This window comes from Rhopalosiphum maidis, chromosome 2, assembly GCF_003676215.2.
Source record: "Rhopalosiphum maidis isolate BTI-1 chromosome 2, ASM367621v3, whole genome shotgun sequence".
NCBI lineage: Eukaryota > Metazoa > Arthropoda > Insecta > Hemiptera > Aphididae > Rhopalosiphum > Rhopalosiphum maidis.
The window spans coordinates 51311150-51337857 of NC_040878.1; the positions used below are offsets into that span (position 1 = coordinate 51311150).

The window sequence follows — 26708 nt, forward strand, 5'->3', positions numbered from 1 at the left end:
ACGGGACAGAAACCTATTCCGAATCGAATAATAAATAATAATTAATAACAATAATAAATTAACATCATTGCAACTACAGCAATCGCAATGTTTTTATTCCCGCTTCCCTCAACATAGTGACAGCGACATCGACGTCTGCTGTTGTGACCTGCGTCCTGTAATACGACCGTTGCGTACACCAGAGCTCATCACCGCCCGTAAATACAAAAAATCCAGAAATGGGCAACGCTGACACCAAACTGGTGTTCCGAAAAGCCGTTGTTCAACTAACATCTAAGACCCAGGTAAGTTTGAACAGTGATATGAGTATGTGTCTATTCTAACCCTGCATGCATGTCCTGCACACAGACAATCAGCTCTGAGGACAATGACTTTTGGGATCAGTTTTGGTCGGAGACCGTAACCAATGTGCAGGACGTGTTTACACTTGTGCCGGCCTCTGAAATTCGGCTACTTAGGGAAGATGTACCAGCTAATTTGGCCACGCTTTGCTATAAGGCGGTCGAGAAGTTTGTCAAAGCTGTGGAGAACAGCTGTCGCACACAGCAGGATCAAAATACAGGTGAATACTTTCTTGTTTATATCATTTGACTATGGTTTCAATATTTTTTTTTTTTTTTTTTGTTTCATCTACTAGTCTTGAATTGCTCACGACTGTTGACTAGAGTGCTCCCATATGTCTTTGAAGAACCAGATTGGGAGAACATATTCTGGTCCAGTTTGCCAGCTGGCAAAGGTGATCCGCCCATTCCATTGGCACATTCACTATGTAGTGCTATATGTGTATGTATACCAACAGAAAGATTTTCAGTGTTCTAAGATTTTCATAGATTTTGTTTTCAGGATTTATTGTTTTGCCCAGATTTCACAGTCGCATCGAATCGTAAGACTGGGCCGGTAAGTTTCAGTTCTTATTTTATTTTAAAACTGTGTCGTAATAATAAAAAAAATTCATAACTATCTCTAAAATAATCAAATTAAATATTATATTTAATATTAAAGTAAACATAAATCATGTACTTCATTTTTGTTTACTTACTTAAATTTAATAAAATCAGCAATTTAAAAAGTATGTTTAAACAAATAAGTAAGTAATTATTAATGTGCAGTTTGGATTATAATAATTTTATTTCATGTTTTTCTAGGATAAAGCAGAAGATTTACATGCAGTAGATAGTTGTGAATACATTTGGGAAAAAGGAGTAGGTTTTGCACAGTCTCCTGTAAAAAATGCTACTTTTGAATCAAATCGCACTGAACTGCTGCGTTTACTGTTGACGTGTTTCAGTCAAGCTATATACTCACCAAATCAAAGTAAAGTTCTTGCGAAGATGCCATATCCATATTTGTCGTCTCACTTCAGATTTTTTATTTTACAAATATAGCAAATTTAGGTTCAAATATTCATAGGCTGTATTAGTATATAGTAAATGTTTCAATGCTATAAATTAATAAAATGCTCATAGCTTGCTTGAAAATAAAAATAGCAGTAAAACACCTTTTATAACAAAACATAGACATTGATTTTATCCTCGTGTTTGATAATAAGTCAATTCTCACTAATATAATTTATAAAGCTAAATGTGAGTTACTGAGTGTAAATTTGCTGTTATGCAATTGTAAGATAAAAATAACAAATACAACTATGATGTCCTAAACATCATCCAGTATTTTGATTAAGTTCTCATTTTTAACACAAATACATTATACATTTAGATGGTAATAGATGGGTACAGTATGTAACCTCAGCTGAAAATCGCCATGCATTGCCTATGCTTACATCTCTTTTGAATACTGTGTGCGGTTACGATCCTATTGGCATGGGTGTCCCGTACAATCATCTTCTATTTGCTGACACATCTGAACCCTTAGTTGATATGTGTCTACAAATCCTTATTGTGGCTTTGGATTCTGATGTTCAACAGGTATATATTAATATATTATGCATTGTATTTTATATTTTTATTGTTCTGTGTTGTAGAATGATGAAGCAGCCATAGATAATTTGTTTATTAATTATTTATCAAGAGTTCATCGAGATGAAGATTTTTCATTTATTTTAAGTGGATTTACAAGGTTGTTAATGAACCCCTTACGACAGACTTATCTTCCACATTCCACAAAAAAAGTGCAATTCCACCAAGAGCTGTTGATATTCTTTTGGAAAATCTGTGAATTTAATAAAGTAAATGTTTAAACTATCTGATTTATAGTGGAGAGGTTAAAATTAACTATTTATTTATTTGGTATAGAAATTTCTATATTTTGTACTCAAAAGTAGTGATGTCCTTGATGTTTTAGTACCAATTTTGTATCATTTAAATGATTCCAGAGCAGATCAATGTAAGTGAAAAAAATAAAAAATTGCTCAATGTTTACATTTAGGTTAAAAATTTTATTTTTCAGCTCGAATTGGTCTTATGCACATAGGAGTATTTATTTTGTTATTACTTAGTGGTGAGAGAAATTTTGGAGTACGTCTCAACAAGCCATACACTGCAACAATACCTATGGATATACCAGTGTTTAGTGGTACACACGCAGATCTTCTTATTGTTGTGTTTCATAAGATTATCACTACTGGGCATAACAGAATGCAACCACTTTTCGACTGTCTTCTTACAATCCTAGTAAATGGTCAGTATAATTTTGGATTTACAATAATTTCAGAATAATTTGTAGTGTTTTTGTTTATAGTCTCTCCATATTTAAAAACCTTGTCAATGGTATCGAGTACAAAGCTTTTACATTTGGTGGATGCATTTACAACTCCATGGTTTTTGTTTTCTTCACCATCTGCCAATCACCTTGCTTTTTTCTTGTTGGAAATATTTAATAATATTATACAATACCAATTTGATGGTTAGTACTTATTGCCTCACATTATGATAATATTTTAATCATGTTTTGTTTTCATTAGGTAATTCAAATTTAGTATATACAATTATTCGCAAAAGACAAGTTTTTCATAGTTTAGCAAACTTGCCAACTGATTACAATACTATTATTAAATCACTAACTAAAAAAGCAAAAAGAAATATGCAAGCCACTAGCTCTGTTAGTCTAACAGCTACTGAAACACCTAGTATGGAAGGGTCTACTCCTGCATTGCCTGCCGAGCCTGGAACTCTTAATGCCACACTTCCTGATACTCCAGGTAAGAAGACTGTTTAAAAACAACTAACCATGTAACCATTTTATAACTAGAGTCTAGACTTTTTGCTATTTAAAACCTTAAAATTATGGATTAAAATTCTTAAAAATGTTCTACTTAATATGCTTTTTAAATTTTCTTAGATGCAATTAAAAATTTTAACTTGAAATAACTATTGAATACTTATAAATTGTGATAATTAGTAATATTGCTTAATGGTCAATAATATGTAAAGTAAACTTATTTCTATGTTTTTAAGTGGATAAAAATATGATCATAATTTGTGCTTCTATAAAAAGTCAGACTCTAATTATTTCCTTAGAATGCTTCTAAATTATAACATGCATTTGTTCTGCCTTTGCTAACTGGGTGTAATGTAACAAATGCCAGGTGTAATGAAAATAACTGAACGTGAAAGTGCTCATCCGGGAAATTTAACCTTACCCGCTGAACTGGTAATGTCTAATGGCATGACAAAGGAAATTACAAAACAATCTTCTAACCAAGGAGATTGCTCTCCAACAACATCGTCGCCTAAGGTTTTTAATTTTTTACATAATATAAATATTTAATTTAATATAATCAAGAGCTTGAAATAATAATAAATTAATATTCTTGTGTTTAGTCCATTAGTTTATATTAAATATTTATTAAAAATATTAAATTTATTATGTGGATGTTATAAAGTATTTAGATAATATTAACTAATAAATAATACTATTTATTATATTTTCTTTACTTTATGGCTCATTATATATTATAAAAATTAAAAACCAATGAAATCTTAGTATATTAGTATACTTATGTGTTTAACTTTTGATTGTGTGTAAACATATCTAGAATGATGCAGAATGGACTCCAACTACTGAGTGGGTGCGATCTTGGAAGGAAAAGTTGCCATTACAAACAATTATGCGATTACTCCAAGTGCTAGTGCCTCAAGTGGAAAAAATATGCATAGACAAGTATAATGATTTATTACATTTTATTTTTGTTACAATCCATAACCATTTATTTGACATTTAAATTTCATATCAATGGCTGTATAAATAGATTATCATGTTATAAATGATATTGTTAAACTGAATAATGAACATATTATTTATGTTATTTCTAGAGGTTTGACGGATGAAAGTGAAATTCTAAAATTCTTGCAACATGGTACATTAGTAGGACTGTTACCAGTCCCTCATCCAATACTCATAAGAAAGTATCAGTCTAATCCAGGAACAACTGCTTGGTTTCGTACATATATGTGGGCTGTTATATTTCTCAGGTACTGATAATAATTATTTTCAAACAAATTTCAGATTTAATGTTTATATATGTATATAAAAAGGATATCGTTTTTTTTTCCAGAAACATTGATCCGCCTATTTGGTATGACACCGAAGTAAAACTTTTTGAAATACAACGCATGTAAGATTCTTATAATATCTGTTGTTTGTTTTGATTTTTGAGAAGACAATTTTCATGAGAACAATTCTTTAATGCATTATGCATATGTTTTTTTTTTTTATTAAGTGTGAGCTTTTTTTCTCTTTTGGATTTTATTGAGTTCTTTGGTGTTATTGAATGTGAGCATCTTAAAGTGATTTATGCCCATTGATAAAATGCATTTTAGTCATATTTTATGTACATGCAACCCAAATTTGAAAATCTGAACTATGTAAAATTGGTTAATATATTGATATATTCTATGAAACTATGTATTCTGAACATTGGTTAGAATAAAAAATTCTAGAAATTATATCTTAAAGATAACATTATTAAAATAAAAAAAATCATCAGCATAAATTATTTTTAATATCTCAAAATGTTAATATTATTTCATATAGAAAACCCTATTGAATTATAATTTACTACGAGTATTAATATTTATTAAATATTTTAAAATGTTGCATACTATTTTATACTTAGACCTAGATCAATGGTGCTTCTGTGAATAAAACTAATTTTAAATTGTGATTTTACTTATAATATATTAAAAAAGTTTTTGGCAACCAATGTAATGCAAAATCATCTTCAAGTTTAATCTTTTTGCATATAATAACTATATCGCATTGCATACTCAGTACATATAAATGATAACGGCAACAGGCATAATATCACTTTAAGATGCATTTTTGTTCCATAAGTCTAATTTATGATTTGTTATTTTTAAATATTTATGTTTATTAAATGTATACCAAAAAACTATTTTGAGATTAACAGTATTTTATTAACTTATTTCTGATAAAATAAAATATATTTATACATAATACATATAAATTATATATGAATAACTGATGCTGTATATTTTATTTCAATTTCTATTGTCTAAGTTAAAAATTGGTATTAACTAACGTTAAAAATCAAAATAGGTAAATTTAAATATATTAATATCGCAATAACTTAAGAGAGATATTGAACACCTATATAAAAAACCTATTATCATCTTACTTAATATCTATAAGCTATAGTATTTATAATCAATGGTATGACATAGGAAGCTATTTCGGTGATTGGTACAATTTAAAAAAAAGTATTAAGTATTAAATGGTAAATACAATACTATTACATGTCATATCTGATTATTATTTTATATTATGATTGATAAATAAGTGTAACAAAGGAACATATTAGATTGGAAAAGGAAATAAATAAATGTGTTTTCAAAATTTGAACCATAAAATATTATAATAATTGTTCATTTTATAAAATATCATTACAAATTATAATAATAACAAGGGGAGGGATAAACAAAATTTGGATTTAAAGTATATATTTTATAATAATATATTAACAATTGAATAATTGGTACACAATTGTTTTTGTTTAAATTATTTTTTCTTTTTGGTTTCGTAACACGATAATATTTGTGCGGTCCTTTTGTTTAGAAAAAAAATGTATATAATATTATGTTGTGCGCTATTATTATTATTATCATTATTCATAATAATATACATAAATAAATATTATATCGCCATTTTGTACTCGCTAACAGAATAAATAAATTAACTAGACACGATTGTACAGAAATTTAAAATAGTAATATATATATAATAATAATGATAATAATAATTGTATTATAAAAACAAAAAAAAAAAATCTAAGTGTGATGTTTCTTGTTCGGAGCTTCCGTAAAAAAGAAAAAATATAATAGTAATAATAAAACTTAAAATTATAATATATTATTATAAAAATGAACTAAAAAAAAAAAAACATATAAACAAACAAATTGAGAGAGCTGTAATATATATAATATATAATTGTTGGTTGGTGAACATTCAGATCGTTTTTCCTATAATTTAAAATAATATATATACACATGAACATATATATATATACACACAAAGTCGCTAAAATAATCGTGGTCTAAGGTAGTATTTTAGCAACAAACGTAATCAAAAGGCAACGGCGGCGATAAAATTTTACTCTTAGAAAAGAGAAAACCCACTACCAACGCCTTTCGATGTTGTTATTATTCCATCATTATCTATGAAAAATAATTATTACTGTCGAGATTCTTTTTTTCCCCACCAACTCACGAATGTCCATCAATCGAGATTCAAACGATTTTATGTCAAATAATAATAATAACAAATATAATGTATTATAATCATACAAATATAAGCATAATCTAAGGTAATTTTTTTATATATATATATATATATATATATTTTTGTCATGATATTTTGTTCATAGTTACTATTTATTAATGTATTTCAACAATATTTGGAAACGGGGTAGAGAAGGAGCAAGTGATGGTCAGCAGGGATTGGAAATCGAATAATAATAATCATATAATAACAATTAAAATAATAATATAAATAAATAAATGGCGTACAAAGTATATGGATGTACAAAATTCGGAAAGGGTTTGGAGTCCTAAATCGTTAATATACATAAATACCTATAATAATTAAACTATTTAAAAAAAAGTCAAGCGGTCGAGGTGAAGGATAAAGGATCGGGGGTGGTCAGCTTTTATACATTTTACGCAATATTAACAACGTCGGTAACAGAGATAAATGCAAACGACTACAATTATTAATTAATCGTGTAATAAGTACAATGTACATTATATAATATCTATGTTTAAATGGTGTTAAATGATTTTTTAAAAAATATTACAAAAATCGTTGCCCAAGTTCACACGGTCAGGAGAGGGAGTATCAGACGAGAGACATTAATCTAAATTCATCTCTTCACCGCGTTATCAAATATTTATGTATATCAATGGATTTAATATATATATATATATATTATTTTATATGGCTGCCTTCTTACATATATATGCACGAGTAAAAATTATAATTAATCGTAATGTATATAATAATCTCATAGGATAATATTATTATATTATATATTATAATCAGTACGGGGTGAATCGGTTGTAGCCACTTCGGTACATTGGCTGAAATCAAATACAAAAACAATACATTGTATTAAACAATAATAATATAGTAAAGGTACAAGCGTTAAAAAATAATTTTCAACAATTGAGATAATCTGCTTACAGAATAATCTAGTGGTCCTTTAATCAAAAAAAAAATAGCGTACAGCATTTTATTAATATCTCAGCTTGTTTACTTAGCCAGATTTTTTTTTATAAAATAAAATGTTCCTATATACATTTTATAGTTTCTTACACATATAGGTAAGTATGGAATCTTTTAGAATTATTGTTTATTGATTAATACCTATGCCAAAATTATATTGGTGAACAATTATGTTTCTGTAACCTATGAGGTCTAACTGTCTAAGTACAATGGGATTAGTACAAGATTATTTTTAGTTATTATAACATTTTTCAAGATAATGAATCCGTGAATTAAATATTTCTCGACATTAACAATTTAAAAATGAAAAAAATAGCATTAGTTTTAATAACTTTAGTATAAATATCTCGAAGTTGAGTATATTTATACGCACATGATACATTTTAAGTTATCATATATTTTATAGGCAGCGACATTATAATTTCATATATTTGACGTAACGACGATCCGAGGCTGCTGACATCGCCATCTTAGTGAGCGTATAAATAAATAATTAGACTTTTTTTTTTTTTGGAGGGTGATAGAATTATTCAGTCATGTGCTGCATTCCGATTAACCTGCTTTCGTGGTACTCGGTTGTACATTCACTTTCATTTATGGTGGAAAAAATAGATCAAATTTATGAATTTTTTTTTTTATATTTTAAGATTATGATAGGAGTAATAGTCACAAATTGATATGTTCACCTCCGACCTCGTCACGCCACCGACAACTAAAAATAGACGAACAATAAATTGTTTTAATTAAACGCAAGAGGTTTTTTTTAGTGTAAAGTAATATCGTTTCGGGCCAACAATCATTTATAACTACATCGGCCGGACACAGATAAATAATTTTGCAAATTATTTTATGGTCCGTCACTTGCCAATAATACAATTAATTCAGTAACCAGTACAGAACGATACTCGATAACATGATATAAATCCAATTAATTTTAATGAAAACGCATTTTAGGCGTCCTTAAGAGTGCGATAATATAAATTACACAACATTCATCATTTATCATTGGCATAATATTATTATACTCGATCATATTTTATAACATGAACACGACGAATATTAATAATATTATATCGCAGCAATATTTAGTTATTATAGGGTAGTCTCTCAAGACCTCTATAAGGCTAATAATCACTGTGCACTATCGTAGCAATTATTTAGAAGCTAGACTGCAGGCTATACTCTATACTATAGAGTAGAGGGATGGCCACTAACAATAATTTTGTGAGCCACATTGTTAAGAAATGTTCATAAAATAATTAAAAAAGTTAAGAGGGCGTTATACCCACATGTGTTGTCACTGTCTTACTAATGTAAATCATAGCAAATTTTCGTTCAGCAGAACACATTTTGTGATATTAGCTTTAATATTAGAGTAAATTTACCTATTATAAAATTTAAAGGTAAGAATATTATCTAGAGCATCTCATAGGCTTTTATTGATATATTAATTTTTAAGTGAGTTACGAGCATTTTAAAGTTTTAATATTTTACATAACCATAACTCACTTAAAAATTAATACATCAATAAAAGCCTATAAGATTCCTTAGATAGTATTCTTACCTTTAAATTTGATAATAGGTAAGTTTACTCCAATATTAAAGCTAACATCACAAAATGTGTTCTGCTGAACGAAAATTTGCTATGATCTACATTAGTAAGAGAGACAACACATGCGGGTATAATGTCCTCTTAATTATAATTTTACTCTAAGCTTAATGTCAAGAGCCGCGTGCGGCTCACGAGCCTCGTTGTGGCCACCCAGTACTCATAGGCACTGAAAATCAAGTGGTAAAATTGGTTCAGTTAAATAGTTCTACGGATAAACGGTTATCAGTTTATACGCATAAATTAATTTATGCGAACTTTTCGAATTATTTTTTCACTTAAAAATTAAATAATGAATAGATTTTTATAAATGTAAAGAAAATATTTGATAATAAAACTATCTGTAATAAAAATGTAATATTTAATATTTATTTTTATAGTTATTAAATCAATCATGGTTAAGCAGTAAGTTTCGAATGCCGAAAAACCGGTCGAATGGTAAAATATTTAGGAACGAGTGCCACGGTAAAAATTTCACATCAATAATCTTTTAATATTATATGTATATAATATGTGTGTGTTTATAAGATAATAATATACTGACCCCGTATCCAGTGACTGGACCAATACCGTGACTAGCTAAGTATGATTCTGCGGTGTATTCACGCCCAGTATATCTAAAAACACATTTGTTAAAAAGAAAAAAATACAAAATTAGTTGTTGATTTAAACATACGTAATAGGTATAGACAATTTATGGTATACATGGTAAAATTTAAGCTAAAAATGTCTTTTAAAAAATACAGAATTAGTTCGTACTATTTAAAATTTATCAATCCTAACCTACCTAACACTAATCAAAGCTATAAATTAAAAAACAAACAAAATAAATATTTTTTTCTCTTTGAAGTGACTTATCACCTTTATATGAACGTTATAAATGAATATATGATATCAGTTGACAAAATAATTAATTAATTGGAATAAAACAAATTAAATAAATAATATATAAAACAAAACAAAAATTCACACAACACGTAAAAAATGCGGAAGTCACATTGAACGAAAAAGACTACACAAAACATAAATAAAAATATTTAATCTAAAAAGTATGGACAAATAATATATATATAAGCTATACAAAGCCAAATACAGAACGAATTAACACAAAATAAAAAGCTTTTAGTTTTACACTACAGTAAAAGAAAAATATGTACTTGCATGCAGTTTCTTTTACTCATCACTAACTAAGTAAATGTACAATTCCATCGCCGTGATCAGTTAAACGCTTCTATACACACATAATATATAATTCATAACATTAGTTTATACATAATGCACGTACGCAAGTGTCGTATTTTATTTAAACATACGAAAAAACATACAAAATATATGTATTGTAAGCTACGTTATTGCCGATTAATAAAGGTTTTAACCTTTAATATGGAAACTTAGTCGTTGTGCACACAAAAAGGTACACAATAATATAATACGAATAACAATTAGTAATAACTAATAATTATTACAATCAATTATTCTATGTAATATAATAAATTATCGTGAAATATTCTGTTAATTTTGGCATACATTTTATTATTTTACTATAATAATTATGATATTGACGATATTGTTATATGCAAAAGTTGAATAAATAACAAAATTACCATTTAAGACAAAAGCTGTTTAAATGTGAAATCGTTTATTATTATTTAATTTTCAAGAAGGTAATGGGCCTCACAACACATTCAGCTAATAAAGAATAGATCTTTAAGAATAAAGACACGTGCGCGCGCATATTGTGAAGTCAGTATATAATATATCGTATATTCGTATATAAATAAATTATTAAATAACATTACCAATAAGAGATCCAACGATAAACACATTAATAAATTAATAATGAATACGGAATAGTTTTAACAAAAATATAAACATTAATTCAAATGGATTACTCAGTACAGTTTTTAATTTTTTAACTCTATGGTATGATTTTTTTTCAGCGCTTTAAGGCAGACATTATTGCAAGCACGTATTTAGGATTAAATTCGAAGGGGGAGGAGGTAAAATATTTTTAAACCCCTACCCCTATGTTTATGGGCTTGCATTATTAGAACTAGTATCCGCGGTAAAATTGTGATGAATAAATAATGTGTTTATGTTGATCGCTGTATTGTCCAATTTGTATACGAATAAATCTGATAAAAAAAAAATTAATATTGTAACACGTGTAATGGTAGAAAATGAGATATGTGAAGCAGTATATTACGGGTTTATAGTCGGGTGTATATATATAGTGATATATTATAATAATATGATATATGATGTATCTGATGTCAAATTTACGAGTGTTTTATTGGTATATATATGTGCGGTGTATATATATCAAACTAATTTTTCACTATACAATAATGTGATACAATGACACGAAAACTCCACCGTGGAAAAGAATAATGATATGATGAAGTAGTATTTTGATAGAATAAGCACGCAATCTATTGGATATATTAACAATAATATTGGTGACATCGAAATACCGACACAGCGGCAAAAACAATTTGTCCGATGATGGTATTACCACTCGTATAGCGTTTTATGTTCTCAAATTTCCCGCAGCTTGTTGAATTTAGACTTGAGTGAGTGATCAAATATTCGATGGTGAAATAAATCCGGCTGGCAATTTTTTTCATACCCTCAACAACTGTAAAAAATGACGAAAACCCGAAGTTTAAAAAGACGCGAACAGCCACGCGGCTGTCTAAACTAATTAAAATCAATTAAGCGCGGTTGCAGCTAAAAAAAAAAAAATTAGAAGTCTGGAAAATAATGTTTATCTGTATGCTTGTTTATACTTAACAATAGCCTGAACTTAAATTAAAAGGCGATTTAAAGTTATGTATTTTTACGGTATTTTAATTATTATAAAAGTATATTATTATGTTTAGACGAAATTGGATACCTTATTTTTTTTTTAAAAAAAATTGAGGTGGTTTTAAAACAATTTCATTGTTTTCTAATGTCAACACAAAATACCAAAAATACAAGATAATTATGTTTTATAGTTATTTTTGTGAAAACTAAACATTTGATATTGGGTGTTTACTATTTAGGTATAAAATATGATATGTTAAACGGGAAAAAGATTAGGGAGCAATCACTAGAGAAAGTTACTGAGAAGTTACAGTGGTAACTTCTTCCCAAAATATGTTTCTGGCCGGTGGTCGTTGATAGTTATGTTTTCAACTTTACTATTACATACAGAGGTGTAATTAGAAATGCTCTAAAAGGTAGGGGGCATATTTTTTTTTTAAATCCCAAACATGAAAGTAAGGAGCTATTTAATATATTTCTATATATCAAATATATATATATATACATAATCGAATACTTTTATAAGTTGTGTTAGTTGTTTTCGAGGTAGAATTCTGAGAATTAAATGTACATGCCAGTATGCCACGTTAGTAATCAATGGTGGAGCGATCTAACTCTATGAACTACCCCATCCTTGAGTACGTTTTTAAGGACATGAAAAACGTTATTTTTTGCTATTTTAAATCATAATTATATAATGTGTATAGAGCTACTGATCATGACGACGGTCGTGCAGCGTGTGTTTGGTGAAATAATAATAATAATAATATCATCGTATTATGTAGATAATTTATAAGGGGATACATAATTTATCATCATCGTCATGATATAGTTTATTATGACTCTCACCCAGCTGGCAACGCCGTGTACGTAGCAGCGGCGGCGGCCGCCGGGTTGGCCATCTGGTTGTTGGCGGCTGCAGCCGCCGCGTTATACGCTCTAGCCGCTGCGGCTGTGTACGTGGCGGCGGCAACGTAGGATGCCTGTTGCGCTTGGGCCACCGCTGCGGCGGACGACAACGCTGGAGTCCCCTGGGCTGCGGCTGCGGCCTTAAGTAGGGGTGACGCGGCTGCTGCTGCGGCAGCTACCTGTTTTTGGAACGATTAGTAAAACAAAAATTCGTTACATTTACAAAAAAAAAAAAATGCAGGCACATTATCACACGTGGACGCGTTATACCGGAATCAATCAAGCATTATATTATTATTATTATATATTATTATTGTTGTATATATATATATATATATATATATATATAGTATGGTATAAAAGTATTTAATGTACTTAGCAAATGAAAAATAATTAATATATAACGATTACATCGATATAATAATAAATATATATATATATATAACGTTAAGTTGCGCTTTTCCATTATTACTTATGTAGAATAAGTTTCAACCCTAAACCACCAATATATCAGCGAACAAAAAATAGGTAAAATACAAAATAAATAAAATCCACCTGTAAGTATATTAATATAATATTCATCAACACAAAATTGGACAAGAATTGAATATAGGCAATATGTATGTCATAATAATTCAAAAACTACATACATTTCTTATAACAAAACAATATTAATTTAATAATAATTACATACACTATAGGCAAATTAATAAACGGGAGAGGATAAACGATAAAAAGTAGAAAATCGCGAGGTGTAAGCCATAGCTTACAGTGTGCACAATGTATAATAATTAATAATATATCAGTGTACATCATATAATAATAATATGGACAATAGAAATATTATATGAAATTATAACTTGCCCAGTATAGTGTAATTGAATTCTAAAAACCTCTAAATACTATTGTGATATTATTAAAGATGTAAGATAATATACGGCTTCAAATAACCAAGACGAAAAAATAAATAATTATAAATTTGTAAACATATACCTATTTATTAATTTATAATATTATAAATAAAAATTATTCGAAAACTTTCTAATATATATATATATTTATATATATAATATATGGATACACAAAAATAAAAAATAAAATAAAAAACCACTATGAACCATTTCACATGCAACAGTTAGCTGTACGTTCAGCTAATATGTGGCATATCACCCTAAAATATTCCTTTTAATAATATATGATAGATAGCAGTACATTTCTAGCAACACAAATAAATGATAAAGACACATAATTATACATATATATACATATACATATACATAAATATATATATATATATATATATGCATATATTTATTTTCAACCAAGGCTAGTATAGTATTAAGATGAATTATTAATTATTATGTATTATTATAATACCCAAATTTGAAATTTTTATTTTCTCAGTGAAACGCTACAAGCATAGCTTTTCGTCTACATTTTCCCCAACAAAACAGCCAATACACAATATATATATATATGTAAGGAGAAAGAAATAACAGGCAACCCAAAATAAAAATAAATAAATAAATAAAAATACAATATACATATACACATAATAATAATAATTAAGTGTACGTATATATTTTATGTAGGTACATATTATTTAGGTTATAAAAAACGACTAATAAACAACAAATTTGTTTTCCTTGTACAAATATAGATACGATAAAAAAATTTGTTAAACATACTAGATAATTCAACCTGTATAATAGTTATAGCGAGTGAGTTTGTGCTCGTATATATATTTTTTTGTTACATGCAATATTTTATTATTATTTTTTACTTTTTTTAATAGGCCATTTCAATATATAAAAAATTTCACAAACGATTCCGCCACCGAAAAATAAATAAATAAACACTAAATATGTTGCACAGTCTTATACCAATCAAAGTCTAACGTAGAAATTAAATACTCAACTGATGCCAATTACCACTTCGGGGTAGCGACACATTTCCACATTAATCGTGTTGTTTGAATTATTTATGAATATCTTTTTCACCCTTTCACTCTATAGACTAACAATATATTAGTGTAAACATTTAAAAGTGTACACATATACATCATATTACGTCGTATTAAAACATAGCTAAGTAAATGGATTATGTATATGAATTGGTAAACGGGGATGTATAATAGTGCTTGCTATTGTTGTTGTAGACATAATATTATAAAAGAACTTTAATTAATTGTTAAAATTTGACAAAACGATCTCAATGCATAATATACCCATCACTATGTATACCTAATAATTTAACACGTATGTACTATGTGTATGTGAGTGTATGTGTCATTAATGTTTATAAATGCTATTGATTCTAAAATCAGGCAACAAATGCCTAATGTTCTAAAAAAAAAAAAATTTAAAAAAAAAATCACAGGAATCAAAGACTGTGCAAAAATTAAAATATATATGTATAACGTAGTGTTAATAATAAATAATGATTAGCGCTCTATATATGTAACCGATTAGTACAAACTTTCAGGAAAATTCCGAATAACAGAATTTGGTGTTAATAAAATTAATATAATATAGGTATGTACAAATATTACTTTGTAACCGCATATAATAAAATATAAAATATGATCAAGACACTGATTTCTCAGTGCATCTACATTATAGAAGCGGTGATGTCAAGAAAAAAAGGCCGGCCATGCCATTCGTCATGTTTTTTCGTATATAAAACTCACGTTATATTTCCCTTTTCCAGCCTTTGTAATCCGTTACACATAAGATTTTTTTCTAAAACGAATTTCAAGAATGACGATTGGAATGAATTGAGCAAATTGTTCATGTTAAAATATAGAAAAGGAACGCAAGTTTTTTTTTGATATTGTAATTTAATGCATTTAAAAATAAAAAAAGAGATGAAGAATAAGAAAATTGTATAGGATAGGAATAGTTTGTGATTATACTATATGAATCGTCATTTACCTCATTGACTGCTCCTGCCTGAAAAAAAATACCAACACCAGTTCAACTAATTCTCAATTCATTTATTGGGTCACCTTTTCATAATCAATATAAAACGACTTAAAACAAGTTTAAACGCAAAGCACTTTATTACTTATGAGTTCATAACCAACCACACTTGAATATAAATCGAATTAAAACAAATAAAAATAATTGTTTTATGAAGTGGAGCGCGAAACCCGACAAGCTTAAAAAAACAATGTTTAACCTCCCATTTTTGTCGATTCGTATAAATATAAATTATAATATAATATAAATTTAACACGGTAGGTTCTTAGTGTTTTTTTGTAAAATATTTAAAACATTCATTAATGATTAATATGAAGTATAAAAAGTATAAATAATACAAAAATATTACCTGTAACCTGTAGTTATTGTCTGCAGCTTGAGCTGCCAGGAATGGATCATAGTACACTCCACTGAAACACATTTTACTGGTGGTAAGAATGAAAAGCCGTAAACATTGTTTACAGTTTTTCTCGATATTTTTCAACTATAATGTCTAACATTAATAAGTAATTCATATTTATAAATAATATTCTAATAAATAACAGATATTAATCTTTTATTTTCGAATCTTATACACATGATAATAATGTTATTGTATTCGATTTTAAGAACATAATATGACTTAAACAGTTAGAAAATGTACTTGTAAATACAAAACATTTCAATTCATAGATATTATATCTTTTGAAAACTTATTTTATAAATTTATAAATTATTTCTCCGAGTGATAATAAATATGTCTAATTTGTCTAATTGATAACCTCCCCAAAATACGCTTCAATGCCTTATTATTATTATATATTTTATGCTAGTTATCATATTTACTTATTCCATTAAATAATTACAAATTGTAAGTTTTTCTTCCCATAAGAAAAACAGTTATATCAAAATTTTACTTTAATATTTAAGTATAAAATAATTAAATAATAACAATTTTTTATAAATATATATGTATGATTACAATAAAACAGCCTACAAAGAATTTATTAATTATATAATTATTTAGATTAAATAAGAAATTAATGCAAAAAAGTGAGTATTTCACTCCCCTTGTACTCATAACTTTGTCAATTAATAATAAATTATAATTACATTTTTTCGTTATTCAATTTATGAATACATAAATATTTAAAATGGAGGCATAATATTGTTATTGAACATAACATATTATATTACTTAGTATTAAGGCCTATAGTAATATAATTCTGCATAATTGTATACAATACTATATCGATATATAAAAAATAATTTAAGTATTTGTACATAGAATAAAAGTCAAGATTAAACCAGTTTTACGGTATAGGACAAGAACTTAAAATTTAAGAGTATTTTTTTTATGTTCACGGGTATAAAACGTTATTTGAAACCAAAATGACTACACTTATAATGTTTAGTGTGTGTACTGTGTATATTGTATATATATTATAATTTTATGCCTAACTGGTTATCTGAAATATCTGTGTATTTTCATAACTTGCAAAACCAGTTATTTCGAATGCAATTCAACTACGATGAACGCTGTAAAAGACTTAATCGATGGTATTGTAATACAAAATAAAATTGAAATAGATTATAAAAAATTAATTGTACACGGATGGTTATAATATATGAATGAAAATGATTTATGTTATCAATAATTTAAAATTTATTAATACCACTGTGTTACAAATCAAAAAACAAGGAATAATATTAGTTAAGACTCGTGGATAATTAACTATTATGTATTTTTCTGAACGTGAGCATAATTTTGGTTAATACTTGTATTTAACAGAAAATAAAATTATTACCTATAATTTAGAAATATGTATGTAAATGATAGTTTTAATCATTCATAATGATTATAATGAAGTTTGACGAAACGCACTGCGATGATACAATAGCAGACAGAGATTAATAGATAGATGCAACTAATAAAATGTCGTATACACGTGGTTTACACATACTATTTTTTCAACTATAAATAAGCATATTTTTACTAGTTTTTAAATTTTTATAAAATGATTTATAAATAAAAAAGTCATTTATTAATAACAATTTTATCCATAAGATTTTACAAGTCACAGTACAATTTATTTTGAGACGATGGGGAGGATTTTCAGGCATAGTTCTTACTTCTTACAGCTAACATACCTGCAAGTGAGTATTGGTAATTTAGGAGATAAGAGAGGAGTAATATAACGATGATAATATTTATATGTTAATGGCTGTGTATTCTTCAGTTTTCATAGGTGAAAATAAAGTAAAAATATAGTCAAAAATCTCAAAAGGAATGGACTAGAAATATTACGCGTATAGTAATATAATTCATTTTATTAATGAGGTTAAGTTAAGATGTATTTGGAGAAGCTTTAGAAGTCTTTGGACAGAATTAAAATCCATGAAAATTAGTTGGTTTATCAAATAGTTCTTTTTTCTACAAAATGAGCGAATACATTTTAGACAAGGCAATTAAAGCAACTTTAGCACAATGGTCAGTAATATTAACTACAGAGACACGTATCGTAATATTATTAATTAATTAGTAATTATTATAGTTTATAAGTATATTATGATTAAATATTTTATATATGTTTTTTAAAGTAATTTGCAATTAATAATTATTAATGAATACACGACAAATTAATATTTAAAAGTAATATTCTATAACCAATTTTTCGATTTGGTTTACCTACTGTCTTATTTATTATATATACGCAACTAAACAGGGTGATAACTGATAATATTTATTAAAGACCTGTGGGAACCTCCAATGTAATTGAGCGGTCTTAAATATTTTAATACATATTCTGTGCTTGAAATTTTAATTTCACTTCGGAGACAGAAAATATTTCGGACCGATGCCAATCACATGATTTTATATCGTCGGGAGTTAAAGCATTACTAAAAATTAATAACTATTATTAAAGGTTTTTTTTGTACTCACGGGGCGTAAGAACCGGGAGCCGTGTTTATAGCTTGTAACGGATTGGGCGTGACGGCAATGCTGGTCGCTGGCAGTCTAGCGGTGTTGAATCCTGGAGCACCGACCGACGGAAATCCGCCGTTGGACGCCGCGGCCACAGCAGCCATTGCGGCCGCGTTCCTGACGGCGTTCGCGGCCGCCACAGCCCGGCCACGTTGTATAGCTGCCCCTCTGAGTGCTGCTGCAGCGGCTAATAAAATAGAAAAAAATACCGCGTGTGCGCGATGATGTTATAATTAGAATAATGATTTTTATTTCACTTTTTATTTATTTTTTCTGTGCCTGCGCCCCATGAAAAGCGTTTTTACATTATTATACACGTACGGCAATTTCTTGAGCTCACTCATCGCGTTTACTTTATAATCTTAAGCAACTAACTGTATTCGAGTTAAGATTTTCTAGAATCTTTAACTTATTATCAAGATAATGTCAACACACTGTTTATTTTTTTTCTCTGACCCATGCATAACTAGACAAAACCCAATCGCATAAAATCATTGTTTGTGTTTTCAAGTAAAATCATCTATTACAGAAACTATAGAGTATATTTTTGAAAGTATAGTATTTTTATTTGTCTAAAAATTGTCTAAACATAATTTAATAAACATTTAAATTTAAATGTTTTCTATATTTATATAGTTAGAGTAGTATAACATCAAATAATACTTTTTATAACTTTTGTAATACATAAATGAATTAACTCTTAAGATTACTCAAAAATATAAACGATTTTGTTTTTGTTTAGTTGCGTGTGGGTCAGAAAAAGAAAACAAACAGTGCACCAACTAACTATCCTGTTAATGATAATTTGTATTTAAATATTTGAATTTATTAACATCTGTCGTACCCCAGCAATTCAAACATTTTTCTCAAAAATCGAATAATTTTTGTTTTATACAAATTTCTAAACATATGATTAACTTTCAACATTTTTTTTTTGTGTGTATAAATGTAAAACTTTTAACTAGTTATTTAAGACTAATACTTGTTTATGTTTCCACTTAGATTTTAAGCAAGTAGTTTATATTATAGATGTGAAACTCGCTAAAAAAAATAATTATCGTAAAAAGTCGATTTACGAATGCCAATAATTTGTTTACTATTAAGTTCCATAGTTGGTCAATTCACTCTAATTTTCAAACTAACTAAACCACATACGAATTCTTGAACGTACATTTTCTATATAGGTATGCACTTGTAAGACGGAGACAACATACGCGGAGTTGTAGCGTCCTGTTAAAGATATTCCATACAATTTAGATGATGATTTATTTTAAACTATATAATCATATTAGTATATAATAGAAATCAAGATCATTCAAATTTAGACTTCTGAAATAAACAAACATTAAAAAAAAAAAAATACACTACTTACTAGAATCGCGAAAAAGGGTTGGTTTGAATAAAAAAGTTTTTAACCCCCGTAATTACTGTAAGATTCCAAGTTTTTAATAACGATCTTTAAATATATGTACTTAAAAATTATTAAAATCAAAATAAATTGATATTTTAAGTATAATAACTGGACGAGAATGCTCAAAAAATCACCTTGTACCCATACATAATATATCGTTGTATTTTATTATCTTTTGCTCGTAGAATATGTTTAGAATTTACATGCTAAAAAAATCAGTATATCAAAGTATACTACTCAAAACGTATTTATTTAAGCGTGGTTTTAAACACGCTTTTTTTGTTGTATTGATAATAATTTTTTCGACTAAATGATAACGACATATTTTATAATTAGAGTACAGATACTGCAATAAGATTTAACGTAACAAGAAATTATTTAGGTACTGCAGTTTTATCCGCTATGTACATTCATATATATTTCATATGTACACGTTAATAAATATTCGTATATCATGCTGTTTGATCTAATATAAATCTAAATTAGCTATTTAACTTTAAAGAAATTCTAAACGAACAGTCTAATAAAAAACTTCTCATCTAAATGTTAGTTAGATCATGCACGTACTACATTTAATATTTTACATTGCACTGGCAGTTTACTTACCCTCAGGCCACTGAACACAAACTGCAAACCACAATAAGAACAAACCAAATGTTAGCCAATACATAATTAATTTACCATACATACAATATTATACATATAATGTAATGCAACTACTTAAAGCGTAATTTAAAAAAAACTATACAAAAGCATGAATTAAAAAATTTCCAGACAACCAATTGTAATTCGTAAAACTACTATATTATATTAAATACTCGTGTGATTTTCGTATACTTATGTCTTAGGAAACTTTTAGTTAATTGTTTAACTAAAATATAGGTATTATAAATTAAGTGAAACACAACTTATGTGGCCTAACAAAAAAATAAAACCGAGACGTGTTTAAAAATAATAAAATGATCATGTAAAATATCATGCTCCTTAAATAATGCAAATCAACGCCTATGTAAAACAATATTTAAGCATGAAATACGTTAAAATATGGTCAATGTTTTGGAAACATGCACTAATTTTTGCAAACAGTTTCTCACCAAGGTTCGGCAATACTCCGTTTCTAGAGAGTAATACTATTGAAATCAACCAAAACACATAACAAAATGTAAATACCATATTGAAAAACTATAAATGAATAATTTACCTTGGAAGGTTTATATCCCAAGATCACACTATTATCTACCTTATAGAGACAAGCTAAACACGGTACTGATACTTAAAGAAAAATACCTACAAATTATCTAAAGCCATTAAAGTGTTCTGGATTCTCAATTCGAGACACGATCCAAATAATATTTTATATATTTGAAATGGAAATCTTAACACAAATATATTGTTACTATTAGCATCGAAAAAAATTATCAAATATATTGCCAAATGCCCAAATGAATATGTTTATAAGCAAATAATAGTGAAGAAAGCCATTTTAGTGAGTACTTTATGTACATAATATTGGTCTATATATTATTATGATTTTATGTGTATAATAAACCTATATATAAATAAAGTATATTGTTTATAATATACTCGCTACATTATAGATCATATATTTAAATAATAGAAAAAAATACTAACCATTTGGTAATTGCAAAGGCGCAGCTACTTTTTTAGTTTGCACTCTTGCTGTTGCATTGTTCACCTAAAATGTTAAAAAGTGATCAAATATTTTAAATAATTATGGAGTTCCTAGTGTTTCTACATATTAAATTAAATACATATTTTAATACACACAGATTAATAATTAATTATAATTTAAAACTAATATTACAATAAAACAAATTTGACTTAAAACTATTACATACACAATGTGCGACAATGAAATTGAAATTAAGTAAATTACAAAAAAAGTTATAATAAAAGTAAATCATAATTTCAATTTCATTATTAACAAATTTGTCGGACATATATATATTTATACATAATTTCCGTATTATACATATTATATTATATGAAATCATGACTAGTCTACAGCATACTTACTCGTCGTCAACGACATAATAAAATTGGTATATTCGTCCCAGGGTAGTGGCGCGTCTGGATAAATTCACCCGATCAGCAAAGAAATGTCAAATAATCTGACACTTTGAAACACAGAAAAGAAACGCTTGACACGAGACCTCTAAATCACGCTTGTAACCTACAATCAATACTAGCCTTCGGAAACACGTAATAGTCAGAATATGTTGTAGAATGTGAAAGTGTAGTTATAAATAAAAGTATAGGGGATTTCATTATTTTTATTTATTGTTTTTTGACATAACGTCTTAAATAGGAACGATGAAGTTTTAGTAATCAAGGAACTAGACACATTAAAAGAGGAATAAGACAAGAGAAAATGTATTTTACAGCCAGGCCCATAGTCGTGACTGAAGCATCATGCAAATTATCATTCAATTACAATCGAGCGTCTTGATACATGGAAAGATTTACAATAATATTTTATCATTGAAAAATTCAAGAATAACAATATGCAACATATCTTCCTTTCAAATTAACTACACTAAAAAAATTAAAATTACCTAAAACAAAAATATGATTGAATAATGCTGGTGGTAATAACAAATCACTATATAAGTATCCATACTTCAGAGTCGAACATTCACAAACTGAGTGCCAACAAAATAAACTGTGAGACCTTTCAGAGAAAATAATTTAGAAGTTTGAAGCTTCAGAATTATCTACCTAACAAACAAATAACAAATATTCGTTCACACACATCTCAGTCTCAATAAAAATAAAATAATTTTCTTTTCATTTTTTGCATGCACATTTTCATTTATATTACTACACATTTTTCAATTTAATAAAAATAATAATAGCATTGAATCTTGTAAAATGAACATTCTAGTAAAATATTAATAATAAGAATTATTTGAATTTGACATTACTTTGCTGAATAAAATTTCATTTAGACAAATTTAATTTTTGATGACAACTTTTTTATATAGAATTATGCAAATTAAATACACAGTTATCATACAATTAAAATACTCATTGTAAATATATTATTTTTAACCCACAGAAGAAATCCTTCCTGACTATCACCATTTAACCAACAATAGCAATTTAACTGTGCCCAAGATTAGGTCAAACATTACAATATAGTTTGGACAATAGAAGACACGCGACAGTAATTTCTACGCTGATTTTTGTCAATAAATTAGTGGTTACTTAATTTTAGCATCAGTCATCAATATAAATTATTAGCCAAATGTTAAACAATATACAAGTGATACATACAGTGTATGTAGTAATAGGCATGTTTCAAAGCAATAAACCTAATTAATAAAATGATAAATACATAATAAATTTTAAAAAAGATCATGATCTGCATACAAGTTACATGAATGTTAATGAAGTATTTTGAAATAAATAAAATATAAACATTAAAATATTTTTCAATTAAAAGTTAAGTTTAAAATAATATTATAATTTATTATAAAAATAAAAATATTTGTACAAAATATTAAGTACAAAGATTAATTCCTATCTTAATAAATTCATTGATAAAAATGGCATAGCCAAGCATTGTTTTGCCAACATGAATGAAACTAGATGAACTTTTCATTAAAAAAAAAATCCTATTAATTCCCAATTTCCATCATTTGTGTACCATTAATATTATTTATGTTTTTAGCAAATAAATAGAAAAAAAAACTTTAAAACAATTAATTATATGTAGTTAGATATCAAACTGATGGATATTTTTATATTACACAAATATTTTTATGGTTCAGGAAAATATTGAAAATATAAGCACTAAAAAAATAATAATAATAATAGTAGATAATAATAATAATAATAATAATAATAATAATAATAATAATAATAATAATGATAATAATAATAATAGATAATAATAATAATAATAATGATTTAGAGTTTTTACAATGGTTTATAAATTATAAACAATTAAGTTTCTACGTCGTGATTAGTCTTACTATGTAATAAGTGTAAACATATAAATTATAAGTAAAAATATAAGTATATATATATATATAATATATATATTTATATATAATAGCATAAATATTTGCATGCAAACCTCTATTTTTCTGCCTTCAACAACTGTTCCGTGAAGATGTTCGCGAGCCTCATCAGCGTCAGCGCTATTCCCAAACGTTACAAAACCGAATCCCTGCATGCAACACACACAACAAAACACATGCAAATAAACAAACTCAACAGAAAATAAATTGTTTTATTATTATTACTAAGTAGTAAATTGATTTTTATATATATTTTTAAATGTTTTTAACTTTATTCTTAAAGAATTCATATGAAAATTATTTAGTTAAATTTGTTTGGGGAAAGCGAACATTGACGTTCACAGTTAACACTATACAATAATAAAAAAAATAAAAAAAATAGTACAGTAAATGCTAAGTTAGTCCAGCATTCATTATGTATAGCGTTTCACAAGAAAGTGGAACTTTTAAGCGGTATACATTTTTATTAGCGTTATTGTGCTATTAATTACGTGTCAATGATATACTAGTGTTAAGTAAAAACATAAAATATTGCGCTACTTATAGCGTTGTGAAAATGCTCCCAAAAATTGTCCGTTTTGGATATGGAAAAATATATAAAGAGAAGGATTTAATACTCAAATCTCACAGTAAAATGAAAATCTTTAATAGGTATTTTGTTTACTCATACTAAGTATTAAATAAATTATTTGGTGATACACTTTTTATAATAAATATATATATACAAATTTATATACTTTAATTTTTATTATTAACAAAAAATTTTAAATATTAATATAAAAATTAAAATCCAAAGTAAATAACCACCCTAGAATAATATGATTTAATATTTATTTAGAAGCTCCCTAGGACAAAGTGGTATAATAATTTATTAATAATTGTTATATTTCTTTTGTTTTTTTAAAGGACTTAAATTTTTTTTTATATATATACAAAAAGTGTATTATTAAAAATGTTTTATTAATTTGAATAGATTTATTATTAATTAAGTCAATGTATTATTTAAAGTTACTTAGCTGCCAACAAAGCGTGAATGGTTTATTTATTTAATCAAGTTATACATTTTATAATAATTATGATATTTTATTAACTCTAATTAACCATAATTACCTTTGATCCACGCTCATTAAATATTATTTCAACATCAAGAATTGGTCCAAATTGCTGAAAAAATAAATGATATAATATTAAGACCAAATAAACAATAACAATAATTTCACTTTTCACAAACTATACAAGATGTATAATTAAAATCATTATAATAGATTAAAAATGTAATGCAACTTGGGTTGGAATCTAAAAGCATTATTATTTTCAACATTTTTAATAACTTTTTAAAAGCTTATACATGATGAATATTTTTACAGCAATACATGAATATTGATGGTTTGGTTTTTGCAGTAATAGTTTATTATACATTTATTTTGCTTCACAGTTAATATAAATGTGTAAGTTCCTTAATTTTAAGTATTTAAATGTTTTTATTTTTAAATATTCTTTAGATCAGTGGTCTTTAAGCTTTTTGAACTCACGACCCATGTAAGCTTTGTAAAAAATCTAAAAATAAGACTTATTGCAACCCAAATTTAAAGCTTACACAACCCAAAAGTTGAAAACCACTGCTTTAGATTATGTAGCTTGAATTAGATATGCTTTCTTTATGTTTTATTTTCTAATGAAGTAATACCCGGAACTTTTTACTCTATGTGAAATGTAATCTCTTTAAGATAAAAAAATAGTTAACACAATAATATACTACTCCTAATAAATGGTTATTTTTTTCATACATATTAAATAAAATTTGAATTGATACTTGATTTATTGTTTATTCAGTGACAAAAGTGCATCAATAGCATGTTTCAGCTATGATTCATTATAGATTTATTTTTACTTCTTAAAAACATTAAAAGGATATATTAACATATATTTTGTGATACACAGAGGTACGGCAAAGTGGAAGTTTTCTAGGGGCAAAGAAAAATGTACCAAGGACCCACCCACTACTATAGATGCAAAAAAATGGTAGAGGGGAGGAGAGCTATAACATAAATTGCATATATAATTAATGGATAATAATATAATAGAACTAATTATTTTTCATATCAGTATTGACTACATATTGAGTATTATATTATATTTACAATTAAAGGATTAAAACCACAACTCAACCCTCTATTTAAAAAATTTCCAAGTCAATCACCTTAGAAATTATGGTTTGCCACACCACTGGTAATATAAATTATTATAATAGTTGTACTTATTTAAATATGTTTACAATTAT

At 26.8% G+C, this 26708-nt stretch overlaps 2 protein-coding genes across 13 annotated transcripts in view; one reads left to right on the forward strand and one right to left on the reverse strand.

Annotated features, from left to right (window-relative positions):
* Nucleotides 1-5384, forward strand: LOC113551275 (protein HID1). The gene is made up of 15 exons (XM_026953430.1): nt 1-284; nt 349-562; nt 638-783; nt 844-897; nt 1146-1314; nt 1717-1925; nt 1982-2185; nt 2253-2343; nt 2407-2637; nt 2698-2862; nt 2921-3157; nt 3545-3693; nt 3995-4119; nt 4272-4430; nt 4514-5384. Exons 1-15 carry the CDS (start codon nt 219-221, stop codon nt 4575-4577), a joined length of 2283 nt encoding a protein of 760 aa, XP_026809231.1. The 5' UTR covers nt 1-218; the 3' UTR covers nt 4578-5384.
* Nucleotides 5385-5890: 506 nt separating this feature from the next.
* The window catches only part of LOC113554043 (RNA binding protein fox-1 homolog 2-like), a 37603-nt gene continuing 16785 nt past the window's right edge, over nt 5891-26708 (reverse strand). The window contains exons 4-13 of one of the 12 annotated variants that reach the window (XM_026957703.1): nt 25538-25591; nt 24484-24576; nt 22014-22077; nt 20988-21008; nt 18929-19157; nt 16355-16430; nt 15958-15975; nt 12965-13203; nt 9852-9924; nt 5891-7553 (exon numbers count right to left, since the gene is read on the reverse strand). In XM_026957703.1, coding sequence (XP_026813504.1) covers nt 7512-7553; nt 9852-9924; nt 12965-13203; nt 15958-15975; nt 16355-16430; nt 18929-19157; nt 20988-21008; nt 22014-22077; nt 24484-24576; nt 25538-25591 — 909 coding nt within the window. In that variant the 3' untranslated portion in view covers nt 5891-7511. Of the gene's footprint in view, nt 7554-9851; nt 9925-12964; nt 13204-14760; nt 15766-15957; nt 15976-16354; nt 16431-18928; nt 19158-20987; nt 21009-21475; nt 21512-22013; nt 22078-24483; nt 24577-25537; nt 25592-26708 lie in introns of those variants that run through there. The other 11 variants (XM_026957704.1, XM_026957702.1, XM_026957710.1 and 8 more) reach the window with 11 other exon arrangements.

Bases quoted from the DNA above. Each gene is read 5' to 3' on its own strand.
- LOC113551275 (XM_026953430.1), top strand. From the start codon at position 219: ATGGGCAACGCTGACACCAAACTGGTGTTCCGAAAAGCCGTTGTTCAA. The intron at 898-1,145 runs GTAAGTTTCAGT...ATGTTTTTCTAG, and splicing joins CGAATCGTAAGACTGGGCCG to GATAAAGCAGAAGATTTACA. The intron at 3,694-3,994 runs GTTTTTAATTTT...AAACATATCTAG, and splicing joins CAACAACATCGTCGCCTAAG to AATGATGCAGAATGGACTCC.